This window comes from Catharus ustulatus, chromosome 16 (genome assembly GCF_009819885.2).
Source record: "Catharus ustulatus isolate bCatUst1 chromosome 16, bCatUst1.pri.v2, whole genome shotgun sequence".
Lineage (NCBI taxonomy): Eukaryota > Metazoa > Chordata > Aves > Passeriformes > Turdidae > Catharus > Catharus ustulatus.
In genome coordinates this window covers 9,074,075-9,088,862 of record NC_046236.1, presented here as the reverse complement: position 1 = coordinate 9,088,862, position 14,788 = coordinate 9,074,075, and the positions used below count along the sequence as shown (strand labels likewise).

General features: G+C 41.2%; 1 protein-coding gene across 4 annotated transcripts in view; it reads right to left on the bottom strand.

Annotated features, from left to right (window-relative positions):
* The window catches only part of LYRM1 (LYR motif containing 1), a 73,079-nt gene extending 58,327 nt beyond the window's left edge, over positions 1–14,752 (bottom strand). The window contains exons 1-4 of one of the 4 annotated variants that reach the window (XM_033074202.1): positions 14,628–14,752; positions 7,401–7,559; positions 6,326–6,418; positions 3,414–4,770 (exon numbers count right to left, since the gene is read on the bottom strand). In XM_033074202.1, the coding sequence (XP_032930093.1) occupies positions 4,654–4,770; positions 6,326–6,418; positions 7,401–7,559 (369 nt within the window). In that variant the 5' untranslated portion in view covers positions 14,628–14,752 and the 3' untranslated portion in view covers positions 3,414–4,653. Of the gene's footprint in view, positions 1–3,413; positions 4,771–6,325; positions 6,419–7,400; positions 7,560–12,818; positions 13,073–14,627 lie in introns of those variants that run through there. The other 3 variants (XM_033074201.2, XM_033074203.2, XM_033074204.2) reach the window with 3 other exon arrangements.
* Positions 14,753–14,788: the final 36 nt, after the last annotated feature.

Here is a 14,788-nt window from a genome sequence, read left to right as displayed (position 1 = left end):
GGCCAACAACAATTAACACTAAAATGAAGGTTTGTCAATCCTCTTACAGATAATGCTGGTCTTTCAAACAATCTAAATTAAACTATTTTTTAAAAGTCAGATTCATTACCTAAATTATATTTTATGGAGATCAATTACTTTTAAACTGTTAGAAATCTGTGTAATAGCTTGCCATGTGGGTTGCTTGTGAACCCTTTTTTGTGAACAAACATAAATGATAGTTTATTAAATGGCATAGTTGTGGTTCTTGGGAATACACAGTGACTTTGCTATGACATGTGTGCAGTGGCCTTGTTACTGTGTTGATTTTCTAAATGCTTCCTGTGTGCTGATGTTTAGATTTGATATGAGGCATCTCATGGAATGTAATTAAAGATGTATTTTAAGCTTTTATAGACATGATAAAAATATATAGATAAGAGAGAAGTCTGTAAGACAGGATTTATGCATCCCCTTCACCAGGGATCAGGCAGGGCTGACTTGCTTCAGCTGATGATTACTGCAGTAATCAGTAATCATGATTTCCTAGGCTGCCCTCCCTAGTACAGAAAAAGTAATGGAATTTACTGTCAGGGGATATCTGTCTTAGAGATATTTTTCTGTGGTTCTTTGAAATGAGCTTCCCAACCTTATTTTCTTAGCATTGTCTAGACCTTCCTGGAAAATGATAAACTGGCTAAACATTAGAATTCACAATCTTTCTAGGCTGAGACATTTAGAAAAAAGAAAAAAGGCATCTCAGACACTAGCTGGACATGACAGAGATGTGAAAAATTTTTGTACAAATTAAATACCTTGTAACAGTAGTATTAGAATCCTTGGATTGACAGGTTTAGAATTTTCATTTATTAATTAAATAAGCCACAAAACCCACCTGTAATTACTTCAAATTGTAGATTTACACCCTTGGTAATAACTTAAGGCAGATGGAAAGAAAGTCATTAATGGAGCAAGAGGTATTTTTCCCTTAGCAGAGACAGATTTCCAGCTAGGGATGCTATAAGACAGGGTTTGTACATTTTCTTTGGAGACTGAAACCTTCCTCTTATCTGTACAAAAATTCTTTTTAGAAAGTACTACCCCTGTGGATTTTAACACTGTTGGGCTGTTACAGGGAAAATTATACAGTAAAAAAGCAGAAGACAATACAAAGATCCCAAATTCTTCCATTTATAGCTAGAATATTGTGCCTAATGGGATTAGAATTATTAGTGAAAATTGCAAGTCTCTGCTCTAATTCTTGAAAATGAGTACATAGGTATGATCAAATAAGTGACCCTTCTGTGTGTGGATAAAAGATGGATGTTGCTGGGACCATTTCTGATGGATACATAGTAGGGCCCAGGAGAGTGAGGTCCAGCTTGCCTCATTTTCTTCACATCTGGAAGGTATTACAAGAAGCAGCTTGTATTAGTAGGAAGGTGCATCAGGTAACCTAATCTATCTTAACCTGTTTTGGTGCTGTGATGCTGTCCTGGGAATTGAGGGCACTGCTGCAGCAAAATGAGCATTTCCTCACCCCCAGACAATGGAGGGGGACATTCAGTATGCAGCTGCCACATCCATATTCTTAAAAGGTTGTGTGTTTGCTAACGTTAGTCATAAGTGCACAGCTCCATAAATTACCACCTTAGTAATGATGGATTTAGGGACAGAATTTCCAGAAAGGAGGTGTTATTTAGGTATTCAAGGCCAGATCACTGTGTCAACAAATGATTACTGCCTTGCAGTTGACTTGCAGGAGAGTTCATGCAACTGACTCAGGACTTTTATTTCTGAAGAATATAAAGTTAATGTCATAATTTTCTTCTAAATCATTCTAAAGCATCTCCTGACTAGGATGATAAATTGGAACATGACAGTATTTACTGGAAGGGGAGTAAGAGAAGGTTCAGCAAGTACAGGACAGAGTGTGCACTGACTGGGTGAATCCAGTGCATTACAAATTCTGCAGAAAGAGGAGGCATTTCAGGACAACCTGTTTTTGCAAGTAAAATTAAGGTGTGGGAATGGCATATTGTGCAATCATTGGGATACTTCTTGACAGAAGTTATAAGGGCTTTGGCATCTAATACAAGAGTACCAGTTAAGATGTCAGCCTATCTGCTGGACTGAGTTGCAGTTTAATTTTTTTTTTAATGAAATCCCTCAAAATGGTAGTTTGCCAGTTTGACCTCAAAAAACAAAGGACTCTAGTTAGATTCTCCTTTCCATACCAACTTTACCTTAAGTTATGAAAGAAAGGGTTTGCTCTCTAGACTTGAAAAAAGAGCTGATCTAATCCTTTCTTTAGCTGAACAGCCTGAAGTTTTAACAATTTTCAGTCTTTGCCTTCTGGTGATGGAGAGTAATGAAGATGAAGCACCAGTTAATAATTTTTCAACACTTTGAAGAATTATTAGGCTGTCTAGCATTTTAAGGCATCTCAAATTATGTGATGCTGTTCCTTGCTGGTTTCTCAGTTATGCAAGTGGATACTCATTTGAGTTACTTGAGGGTATTTGAACCTTTTAAAAATTGCTTCTTTGTACTTTTCTTCAAAAGTAAACTCAAACTCCTGTTATCTCATTTGGTGTAAATCTTCTGTAATTTTAGGGCTGTTCTTTTGAAATAATCTACATCTTACAGTATGTACTTAGGAAAGAGTTGTAACTATAACACAGACAATAGACTGCTCATTTCCATGGCTGTTTATTCACCTGATGCATCAGAACCTTCATTAGTCACATGAACTTCAGCAATTCAAAAGATTTGAATGATAGTTTAATGACAAAGAGTGAGCTTAAGCTTCCATTCAAACCCCTTGCCTCTGCACATTTTGGTTGGGCTCAGTTGACACATCCCTACACTGGTGTATCAGAATTAGGATAGGAAGTCTGTATTTAGACCTCTTTCAATGAAGAATTAAGCAGTGTGTGCAATCATGTATTTTTTTTTCTGCTTTTTCAGTGCAATCCCTCTTTTCTTAGGCTAAAGGAGTTTTGTTTTGTGTCTTCCTGACAGCAGTAAATTTACAAAGCTTCCACTGAGAGAACAATGGCATTTTACCTGTTACTCCCCACATGAGGCATTCCCAGGAAATAATTATATGGGAATAGAGACCTTTGTAGAGTGGAGCCATAAAAGGTAGTGAGAAATTGGGCCAGCCAGTACCTGTCATGCTGATTCACTCTGCTTATTGTTTTCTTATACTTTCTCATCTGCTTGTACTTTTTTCACACTTAAAAGTGCATTCTTGGGGGAGGGACTGTCAGTCTGTTCTGCACAGGACCAGTTCTAACCTACTTTTCAGATAGACAGCAATATTTCTTTGTCATTGTTTATTAGAGCTTGGAGGGTTTGGATGACTTGGAGAGTTCAGAAATGAGATTTCACTGATTTCTCCCACTTTAAAAGGAAATCATACACAGATACATGTTGCAAATTTGTTTTATTTTGCCTGTTAATGTCAGGCTGGAACAGGTTATCCTTAAAGCGCTGTGGACTGTGCTTAGGTAGTGTCCAGTACAGTGTGGCTCTTGTCCAGGCTTGGTCTCATTGTTATTTCCTGCCTAAAGGTTGGAAGGCTCCCCTAAATTCCCTGAAGCTGTCAACAGCCTGCTAAAGTCAGAGGACTGCAAAGGAGCCAAAACAACTGGTAACTCATGAAAGGATTTCATTTTACTTCTATTCATGAGGCACCTGGAAAACAGAAATACCCCTCAAACTTAGGAGACTTGTAGATACTTTCTTTTACTAAAGTTAGGGTTCTGTCCATAACATAAGAGTTAAAACTTAACACTAAAATTAAAATAATAGTTGAGAAAGCCAGTGTTCTGATTATGCTGCAAAGCTGACCATCTGAAAACACACTGTGAGGAGACCAAAGCATCCTAAGCTTGTTCCCATAGTGATACCCTAAAGGCAGAGTTTTCAGCCAGTCCATACATGGGAACTTGAGGAACCCAACACTGGAATGTTTTACTCAGAGTTGTGTAATAGCATTCCAAACTTTGCATTTCACATCCACACCCTCTCCAAAGGAAGGGAGAAAAAAAGCTGACATAGGGAGCCTAGGCCACTCCTCTGCAGTTTGCAAAAAGGAAAAGGAGTAGTGGCACTTCTACTCTTTTCTACTGTCCAGAAACAAAACTTCTCCATAAGGTACTATGAACCTGGAACTCTCCTCCAGGGACAGCAGGCAAAGCAGAGAGGAAGGAGAGCAGGTACATGGTGCAGTGACTGTATTCCTACTGGCTTTCAGAAGCTCTGGAGGAACTGTGGCTGCTTGACTGTCCCAGACTTCCTTGATTCTGGCTGATCTAATACAAGGCACTGTCTTGAGTCACAACTGAGCACAGAGAACCCTCAAACCACCAGAGAACCCTTATACAGATAGAGTTGGAAATCCTGCTGCAGTTTGTCCTGATGTCAAAGAAATCTTTGTATCACCTCAGTCCTTAAAAAGTGTTACTTTTATTGACAAGTCAGTGGTTGAAATGTAATAAATACTAAACCAACCTTGTCCATCATACACGATGGATCAATTGGCTTTTTGGCCTCAGGAAACGTGTGAGCAAGTGACCACACCATTCACAGTTGTGCACACAAATCACCTGGATTGCAGTTCACAGTTTGAAGGATGTGATTACACATCACAGCTTAAATGGTGGCTTATGAAACTTCATCATGGGATTTCAGGTAGATTGGCTTAGAAATCTTCCTTAACTTTTCCTGGTGTCGCAACATGCGGCCTTGTTTATGGGCAAGGCCCATAGGAGGCAGGTGGATCTGGAAAAGAAAATCCCACCAATTAGGTGCATAATGGGACAAAAAATGCAGACTAAGTTTCACTGAGTTTAAGTAACTTCTTCACCCTTTGGAGAGGGTAACTCTTACTGTCTCAAGCCAGGTTATTAGATTTCTAGGAGGAGCACTCTCTGAGGAGTGATTAGTGGTGTAACTTTCAGGCCCTAATTTTTCTGTTTATTAAAATCCTATATAAGCTAGGCCTTAGTAACTTTGTTTTGCAGTTTGATATCAGACTGCAATGATACTTGATGAAATAAGATTGCTGAAAATGTTCCAGAACAGTAAGAACTAGAAACCCTAAAAATTCTTGAGTAGAGGTCTTGAATCACTGTGTGATTTATTCATACCTATTTAACAAGGCACAAAAAACCCCCAAACTGTATGTATTGAAAGCCTGCCTTCTTACTGTCATGATTATATATATGGCACATTAAAATGCACAATCAATGTCATTGACTCCACCAGCAGAAGGAGCAATAGGTGACAGAATCTTCTCTTGATTGACAAAGTCTTTATATTTCGTAAGACTGTTAGTGGGAATCAAGCAGCTGTAACCTCCCTAAATGACTGAAAAATGTAGGTGGTAGCAGTCAGGTGTTAGTGTTGCTGAGGCTGTCATCCTGTAAGATGGGTGTTTAGGTGCAAATAGTAGTAAAAGCACTGACTAAAGCAGCAGTAGAGATTTCTAGAATCTGAAAAATAACAATCATCCAGTTTGTCTGAGAGAGCAGATCCTTTGGGATTTTGAAACCACTGCAGAGCATGCATTTTAGGCCCAGGTCTAGGAACATTGTTTGCCAGCAGTGTATTGTTATTCTGTATACTGAAACAGATGGAAACAGTGACCATAGTTTAGGCAAGCATCTGATAAAGATACAATTGAATTTTGGCCATGACTGCCTTGATAAGGGAACTATAGATGTATAAATATAAACTCATTGACAGGAGCAGAGCGGGTGTCTCTATGGGAGGCAGCATAAATATTACTGACAGAAGTGACTGGGCAATGAGGAAACTGTATTGAATGCTGCACTAGAAGACTTTGCTGTAACTTCTAGCATTTCAGTAATCTTGAACATGTTCTCCTGTAAGAAGAAGGGAAAAGAAGCAGCAGCATAGACAGGTATTTCATAAGGGCTGATTTGTGACCAGGAGAACAGCTAACAGTAATGTAGGCTATAAAAATTATTGTACCTATGGCAGATGTAATTAGGTATTTTTATTCTTTCATTCTCTTCTATTATTTTATTCCATTACCATGTTTTTCAATATTATTTATTGGTTGGCTAAATATTCAGAGGCCTTGGGAGTTCAGTTCCAACTCCATTTAGGCTTTGACTCCTTATTTTGAGAAGAAATCATCCAATTTACAGTGAAAGAAAACATCTCAATGTACATTTGGCTCTGCTTTAGCAAACATTTAAATGCCAGCTCATCTAAAAATGCAGTGCAGTGAGAGTGATGGAAACTGATGGTTTTGTTGTACAAGGAAAGCTCAGTGGGTATCAGTGAGGATTTTGTGATTTATACTCACAGGTCTGGGGTAAGGGATGTTATAGTGAAGTCCAATTTCTATTCTTGCCTCACATTCTTCTATGCACTGCTTAATCAGCTCTGGATCTGTTACCTGTGATGATCAGACAAACAAGTGTTTTATATGAGTACAGTAATTAGCAATTGGAAGCTCAAGTGTAAATGATGCACAGCACGTGGCTTTCCTTAGTTTATTTTGGCAAACCCGAAGATACAATGATTATATTGTTCACATCCAAAAAAGGTAACATTGGTATTTTCCTCAACTCAACAGTTCTGGGCTTGATGGTGCTGAATGGTAAGGCCCCAGAGGCTGTCAGGACTGAGGCTACAGAAGGAGTTTTTTACCCAAGCATGGTATTTTCTCTCTAAAAAGACAATACACATATAAACTACTACTACTACATCTATGAAAAAACCATGCTCACCTGTTCATCACTGTGCAAGGTCACCAGTGGAGAAAGGAAAGACACTGATTGGTGTACATTCTGTTACCATCCTATCCAGAAACTCTCTTTGAAGTCAGAAATGTGGTGTGAATTATGACTTAAATTCATTTTTTAAAATATTTTGCGTTACTTCAATTTAGCCCCAGACCAATATGGGATATAAATAAGTGTTGTGATCTTGAATTACAAGAAGGGCCTTTGATTACCAGGGTTTGAAACTTCTTCCTTAAGAAAAAAATTAAAGTGCTTCTTTTAAAAGAAGTGCCAATAATTGCTGCTTTGAAAAGAAAAAAAGAAGCTGCTGAGCTCTGTTTGCTATTGCATGGGTAATGATACACTTAGCTAACTTTGTAAAGATCAAAAGCTGCTTCAATTACACAAGCAGTATCTTTGGAATTTAATTTTTTCTTGGCACTTTTTTACTGAAAAAAGACCTTATAGACTTCTACAGTAGTTAATGAAGAGCTGAAATGGTTTGCGTTTTCTCAGGGATGATATTTAAACTGTAACCCAAATACAACAGAATTTAAGGTGAATGAAATTTTGGGAATTCAACCCTTATATTCCTATCTTAGCCAAAAGTAAGAGAAGAGTAATTCAGAAATTCAACACTGTGAGGACACTCACGTTTTTGTTTTTTCGGAATAATGTTCTGGCTTCATTTCTAATGTACTCTTTCTCTCTCATGGTTTCCTCTATCTGTCCTGATGCTGACTGCCAGTTTTTGGCTATTTGCAAAACCTTGCGGTAAAGGCCAAGAACTTCTTGTCGAGTTGCTGGTGTCATCTAAAAAGACAAGATAAATCCCCCAACATATGCATGAACGTTTGAGTTGCCAAAAGGCCAGCAAGCAGGACATTTTTTCACACCATTAAATTAGTATAAAAATATTTCTGCCATCCAAAGATATGCTGAGCTATATGAAAAAACCCTGAAATAGCTGTAAACAATTATTAGCTGTTGAAAGCTGAAGACTCAGTCCAGCAAAGTATTTATACAGATACTTAAATCTATCTCCATTCAAACAGCTTGAGCTCTTCCTCAAAGTTAAGCACTTGGTTTAGTGCTTTGCTGAATCAAGACTGGTACAAGAATGCCTGGGTTCTGTTTCACTAATGTTTTGCAACAGACATTGGGCAAGTCACCGAAACTCTACACGTCCCCCTTCCTGAGACATTGTTGTACCAATGCTGACCCTATCTTTGCAAATCTGTGAATGAAATACATGATAAAACCACCACAACATTGCTGAAAGCTTGTATAGGCTCCAGGGGCTGAGAGGCTTATTTGTGATACCATGACAGTAGGCAGTAATGATTCAGCTGGAGTTTGATATGATGAAAAGGTGATGAAAGCTATTTTATCTAAGCACTCAGGAGAGGCAGACTAACTGTGGATTTAGGAAAGTCTTGAATGTCTTGATTTTCAGAGAGCTGTGTACCTGCTGAACCCACTGAATCAGCCTCCAGGTGTGCTAAGACTATTTGTCAGAAGAAAGAACGAAATCTTATTCTTGCTTTATGTAAATGAGTATTTTATCATATAGGTGTTACGCTATTTCATGACAGACCACAAATATCCCTGAGACAAATCCACTTCTGGATAACAACATTTCTGCCACAGATTAAATTAACAGAAACAATGACTTCTGCTTAAGGGTCACTGCAGCTGTCAAAGGTCCTTACTGTCCCAAAGGGAGGTGCAGCAGCACCGCCAAGTAAGAACATGGATGCAATGAGGAACAAGTGTCAGGGACAGGACATTATCTGACTATCAGGATCCATTTGCCAAGCTGGAGCTCTAATTACTGTGAGTAAAGCTACCCTGAAATCAGACCTGTGTGCTGGGACTGGACAGTTTGGAGCAGAGTAATTCAGACAGCTTGACCTTCCCTCTGGAGGGAGGGCTCTTGGCCGTGAGGAAAAGTTGCTTCCTAATGCAGCACCCAAATTACCATGGGAAGTTTGGCAGTGTGCTATGGTTCAAATCCCTGCAGCCTGTGGCAATTTCTGGGATTCTGGGCTATAAAAGAGGGGCTTGAGCCAAAGGCTTCTCAGGCTGTACTGTTCTTGAGTTGTTGCCTCCAGCACAGTAGCTGACCAGAACCAGCCTCCTGTGGCTCCAGACACTCACACCCTCTTTCCCTCACCAAAGCTGGAATTACAGTTTCTAACCTGAACACAGGATTTGGCTCATGGTTCTTGTTCACAAGAAATCCTGAACTATAAATTACTAGCCTTATCTTAACTGTTGCTGTGATCTAAAGACCTTTTGTGGTTTCAAGAACTGTTTTATCTGGATTCTTAAAAGCAAATATTTTTGTTTTGCTATTTGTATTTTAACATGTTTAACCAATCATGTATTTTCCCCCAGACAGAAAATTATTCTTCCTATACACCAGAAAGTACTTCTAGTAAATGTTTATGGTATTTCTAGGCAATAAATTCCACAATAATATAAGTAGGTAGTCCCAGCTCATCAAACACTTTGGAGTAAGTGCTTCACTTTATCCACTCTAGAGCTCCATTTCAGGCAGTGATATCAGTCAGACATGAAGGCACAGATGTACATGTATCTGAAAAATCACTGCTTCCCCCTGCTAGGTGCATATTTTGTACAGAAAAGAAACAGTTCAGTTACAAGTGTTAACCTAGCACAAGCAGAGTCCCAAATCCTGGCCTCACCTAGAGCCTCTCCTGACTTCCCCCACCTGCTTTTACCTGAAGGTGTCACCTCTGAAGAAGCTGATAACAGCTTACATTTTCATGTAATCCATAAAGAAAATAAAAGGAACAATGCCAGGGGTAAAAATGTTTAAAATACAGCTTTCAAATCTGATCTATGCATCAGACAATTTCCAAGGTGACAGCTTGGGACAGCTCATGCCCTTTGTTCAGAGCTGACTACACCTGCTACCCTTGCATTTTAAATACACCAAGCATCTGCTTATAAAGATTTTATTGAAAAGTCCAGAACCAACAATTATTTTCCCCACTTCCATTCCCCCAGCTACAACTTAGTCTTTGTTCTTTAACTTTTCTATGCTGTAATTGCTACAGAACTGTGTAGCCCTTCATCCTGCATTCTTGCTCTCCTTCCCACATATGCTGGATGATGTAAAAGACACTAAGCAGCTATTCATGTACACTCAGCAACCAGCTGCTCCCAGGGCTCATTTAGTAAAAAATTCTTAACATTACAGACCTGCTCAAAAGCCATTTCTGCAAAGACACATAAATGAAGGTATGAGGAGCCCTTTACAGATCGAGGACTTCTGTCTATGACAGGAAAGGATGAGAACAAATAAGACAAAATTCAAAGCCTGGGTCAGATTCTGATCTGAGTGGGAGAACAAATAGGCAGTAATTCCACTGAGAGCAAAATTACTTCCAACTTTAAATGCTGTAAATGAGATTGGAATTTTTCCTTTGGTATAAACAGAGCCCACACTGACAGAAATGTAAGTGATGGTACAAGTCATGTATCAGGTGTAATTTCATCAAGTGACACTACTTGTATTAGTTTTGTGGGTGTGCAAAATGATTCTGAGTGGGATAGAAAGGAAGATAAGGGAGGCTTTCATGTCCTTGCAGTTACTCATCTTGCAACTTACATCTTTGGCATTTAAATCATAATTATATTTCACATCTCTGGAATGCTAAGTGGATGTTACACCACTTTCCCACTAACACCCATCTTGTGGTAGTCACACCCATTGTTTAACTTCTACCACCCTTCATTTTACTGCAGCATGCAGCCCACAGAGGTTAACCACAGGCGTTTCTGTCAGAAAGTACAGAGCTATTGTATTAGCTGAGCAAATTTCGGGTGTTTACTGGCACAAAGCAAAGCAGGAGAGGTCAAAGGTAGGTGTGTCCGCACAGCCGTGTCGGGGGGAAAAGCGGGAGGGCGCAGTTCAGAGCCCACTGCCGGGATCGGGCTTTGGAGAGGAGCCAAGCGTGGCCTCCCAAACAAGCGCTGCTGGATGCTGGGGCAGAGCTGAAACGCTGCCGCGGTCTCCATGCAACCCCCTCTTATCAATACACACATCAAGCACCTGAAACATCCCATTGTATCCAAACCCCAAAGGAGATCTGCGCAGTTAATGACTTACTGCATGGTGAACAGGCAAACTTTTTCACTGTTAATTAAAACAAATAGTCCCTTAGCTATAAAGAGCAGTAGGTTTTTCTTTCAGGAAACAAATACACATTCCTTTGGATTGTTAGATGGTTGACCCAAAAGTTCAATAATCTGAATATTGAGTGAAACACCAGTCTTATTTTGCTATTTGCAGGCTTGTCTAGAATTCAAACAAGAAGTTCATATAAAAATAATAAAAGGAATCTGCCAACTGCATTATGCAATGACCCCACAGTGTAGTGTCATAGCACAGCTAGGATAGAAGACAGGATGCCCCAAGACTGACTACAGATCCAGGAGCAGCTAAACCACAGGTGCTTCCCAGCAGGGGATGCTTGGCTGGGAACGAAGGTCCAGCACTCTATTCCTTTGCACAGCTCCTTTGGTGAAGTTGTAAGTCTATTTTATTTCATCCTTTCATCTTAACTCAAGCATTAGCTATTCACTTTAAGCATAAAATCTGCCAGCAGTGAGTATATAGAGGATTTTAGAAAATAAAGGGTGAAAGAGCCCATGGAAAAAAGGGTATTTTAAAACAACTGATCTCTTCTTTCACATCCCAGCTAAGGCACGCTTTAGTAACACACACCTGGTGCTGGTGCTGAAACTGCATTTGCTATGGGGAGGTGGGAAACAAAACCCTGCATGAAATAATTTGATAAGGCAGCTTTGAATTTCTCAGACGTAAAATGTTTTATTTAGGAGCAACACAACTTTTATTTGACAGCTGGTTTGCTACTGGCAAGGAGTCTAAGGACACAATGACAAACTGCTGGGCTGGACTGCCTTCCAAATTAAGGTGTGCTCACATCTCTGTTACTGAAGTAAATTATGTCATTCAAGACCACGGTGTATCAACACTGTAGTGGGGAACACCACCATGTTCCATACTGTGTGCCCATAAGCCAGTCAAGCCTGTATACCAATTTGTAGCTCTTATTTTCAAATGCACTCTTTGGCTAATGTTTATTTAAAGAGATTAATAAAAATTCATGTATCTGGGGGTTTTTAAGGAGCTAAACCATGCCACTTAGCTAAAAAGTGATCTGCAGTCTCTCTCCTGCTGCTAATGCAGCAGATAATCAATCATTCCTTTCAGAGCTCTCCACAGCAACGAGAGGTCAGTAATCCATATTCATCTTTCATGCAAGCCTGCCAAAATGAGTCTGTGGTTCCTAAGGCAGCAGTGGATTTGGGCTGTCATTTCCTTGAGGGACAACAACCGAGACAATGAGTTCCTGTGGTACAGGGGGCAGAGCAGGGGTCACAGATTCCTGTGATAACTGGGTAGGTCACATGCCTTCCAGCAATGTTAAATTTCAAAATCTAGTTTTCACAAAAGTAATTTTGACTTCTTTTACTCAAATCAATGACTCAGTGGCCTGTGACAGTACCCTGCAAACGCCAACCACATGTGGCTGCAGTATGTTCTGGTGAAGTGAAAACTTCATTTGATTTTCTTTCTTGATTGACCATTCATGACTTTTTTTTTAAGATTCAGACAAAACCAAAACCCAGCAACACCTCAATCACAGCTATAGTATTCCATCCCCATGTGGTGAAAAACTACTAGAATGAAAGATCATGTTCTTTTCCATGATGGTGTTACATCCTCATTTCTACCACTGACACAAGCTGTACATTTCCAGACATTCCTATCAATTCGACTCTGACATTTATTTCTCACTTGTTCTATCTACAAGCTGCATTCATAAATATATGCAGATTTGGTGAGAAAGAATGAAGTTACTAAACCAAGATATTTCATAATGGTGTCTAAAAGCAGGGTGACTTTCACAGGTTTTAGGATTTTGTCATGCCAGTGTCTTTCTGCTGGCAAACTGGAGAGATCTGAAACCCCTCAAGACCTCTGAACCAGACTCCCTAAGTCATTGTACTCACATTGTTCATCAGCTGGGATGGGAACTCTGCTGTTCTATCTGTGCCTCAGATTTCTGACTGAACTCGGATCTCTTTTAAGCTTGCTCTTGCATATGGAGCAGTCTTTTGATCAGAAAAAGCAAACTGCATGCAAAGAGAATATAATTAAATAGTAAAAGCAAGGACATGGATTTTATCACTGTTTCCTATGTCAGTTCAAATAAGCCAATTCACACAAAATTAAGGTTCTACAACATTCTTTTCGCTTGAATAAATGAAAGTGGAAACCCTTAACTAGTTCCTTTTCATCACTGGGTTTTCATTGTCTTAATCTGAGGTGGTTGAGGCATTATCTGGTTTTAGTAGGACATACAGACTTGCCCTGGGAGTGCCTCCTGTGCTGCAGGAGCCTCAGGAAGAACAGAAATGCTGCCTTAAGACTGTGGGAAAGAGGAAGGGAAACAAAAAAAATTGGTTTACTTATTTCTTAGCTTCCTCATGGAAGGCACAGTGTCCAGGTAAACTCTAAAGCAATATGAACTTGTCTCTAGTCTTGTCCAACTCTGTTGTTCATGCTTTCATATAATTTTCACCCTGTGTTTGGTTCTCTGTTAGAGGCAGAGAAAGATTTTAATGCAGAGTGAGAAATTTCACAGAGAAAATGAATTCTCAGCTATCCTTGGATGGCCTTGCTTATATAATATAGAAGCATACAGAAATATAACAACATGGACACAAGCTCCAGTATAGATTTATGCACCTTATTCATACTTTGGCTTCCAGCCAAATGCAACTGAATGCATGAATAGAAATATTTCCCAGCATTGGAAACACTCCCAAGCTCGAGAACAGGTATAAATATTAATGCTAGCAGAGACAAAATCCTCCCTGACCCTTTTCTTATTTCATTCTGAGGGTCACTCAATGAAACTCATTGATAGGCATGATTTATAGTTGCTATTTGAGAACCATAGCAGGGCTGTGGGCATGGAGGGCCGTGGGTCACAGAATCAGGAGAGTTAGAAAAGATCTCTGAGCCCATTGAATCCAGTGTGACCAAACCCCACCTTGGCAACCAGGCCATGGCACTGAGTGCCATGTCCAGTCTTCTTTAACACCTCCAGAGATGGTGACTCCACCACCAAACTGGGCAACCCATTCCCATGACTAATCACTTTTTCAGTGATGTTCTTCATCATGTCCAACCTAAACCTCCCTTGGTGCAGCTTAAGACGCTGCCTTGTCCTCATGTGGCCACTAAGCAATGTGGGCTTGGAATGCTGTGGGCACTGATGGTTGTGGGCACTGAATATTGTGGGTCACAGAGCGCTGTGGGCACTGAGCACTGCGGGTCAATGAGCACTGTGGGTCAATGAGCGCTGTGGGCACTGAGCACTGTGGGCTCGGATGCTGTGGGTCAGTGAGCGCTGTGGGTCAGTGAGCGCTGTGGGCTCGGAGTGCTGTGGGTCAATGAGCGCTGTGGGCACTGAGCACTGTGGGCTCGGAGTGCTGTGGGTCAGTGAGCGCTGTGGGCACTGAGCACTGTGGGCTCGGAGTGCTGTGGGTCAATGAGCGCTGCCCACACCGGCCGCCATCGCTGTCAAGATGGCGCTGCCGCCCCCCATGGCCTGGAGCTGCGCTGCCACTAGGGGGCGCTGCCGGTCGGGGCGTCCTTGCGCCCCCTGGCGGCTGGGGCGGCCCTACCCCCACGGCCGGGCGGAACCAACGCGCGAAGTAGAGGGGGGTAGGCCCACCGCACGCACCTCCGGCCTCTCCCCTCCCTTCGCCCTCCTCCGCATGTACGCTCGCGTTCCCCCCCTCCCCCTTTACCTTGGTGCAGTCGTGCCGCGGCCCCGCCCCGCCGGGTGCCCCTCTCCGGTGGGCGCGGGAGGCGCGAGCCGCCGCCTTCCCTGCCCTCACCGTGCGTGCGGCGTCGCGCGCCCCGCCCCTCGCACGGTACGGCACGGCACGGTACATCACGGCACGTCACG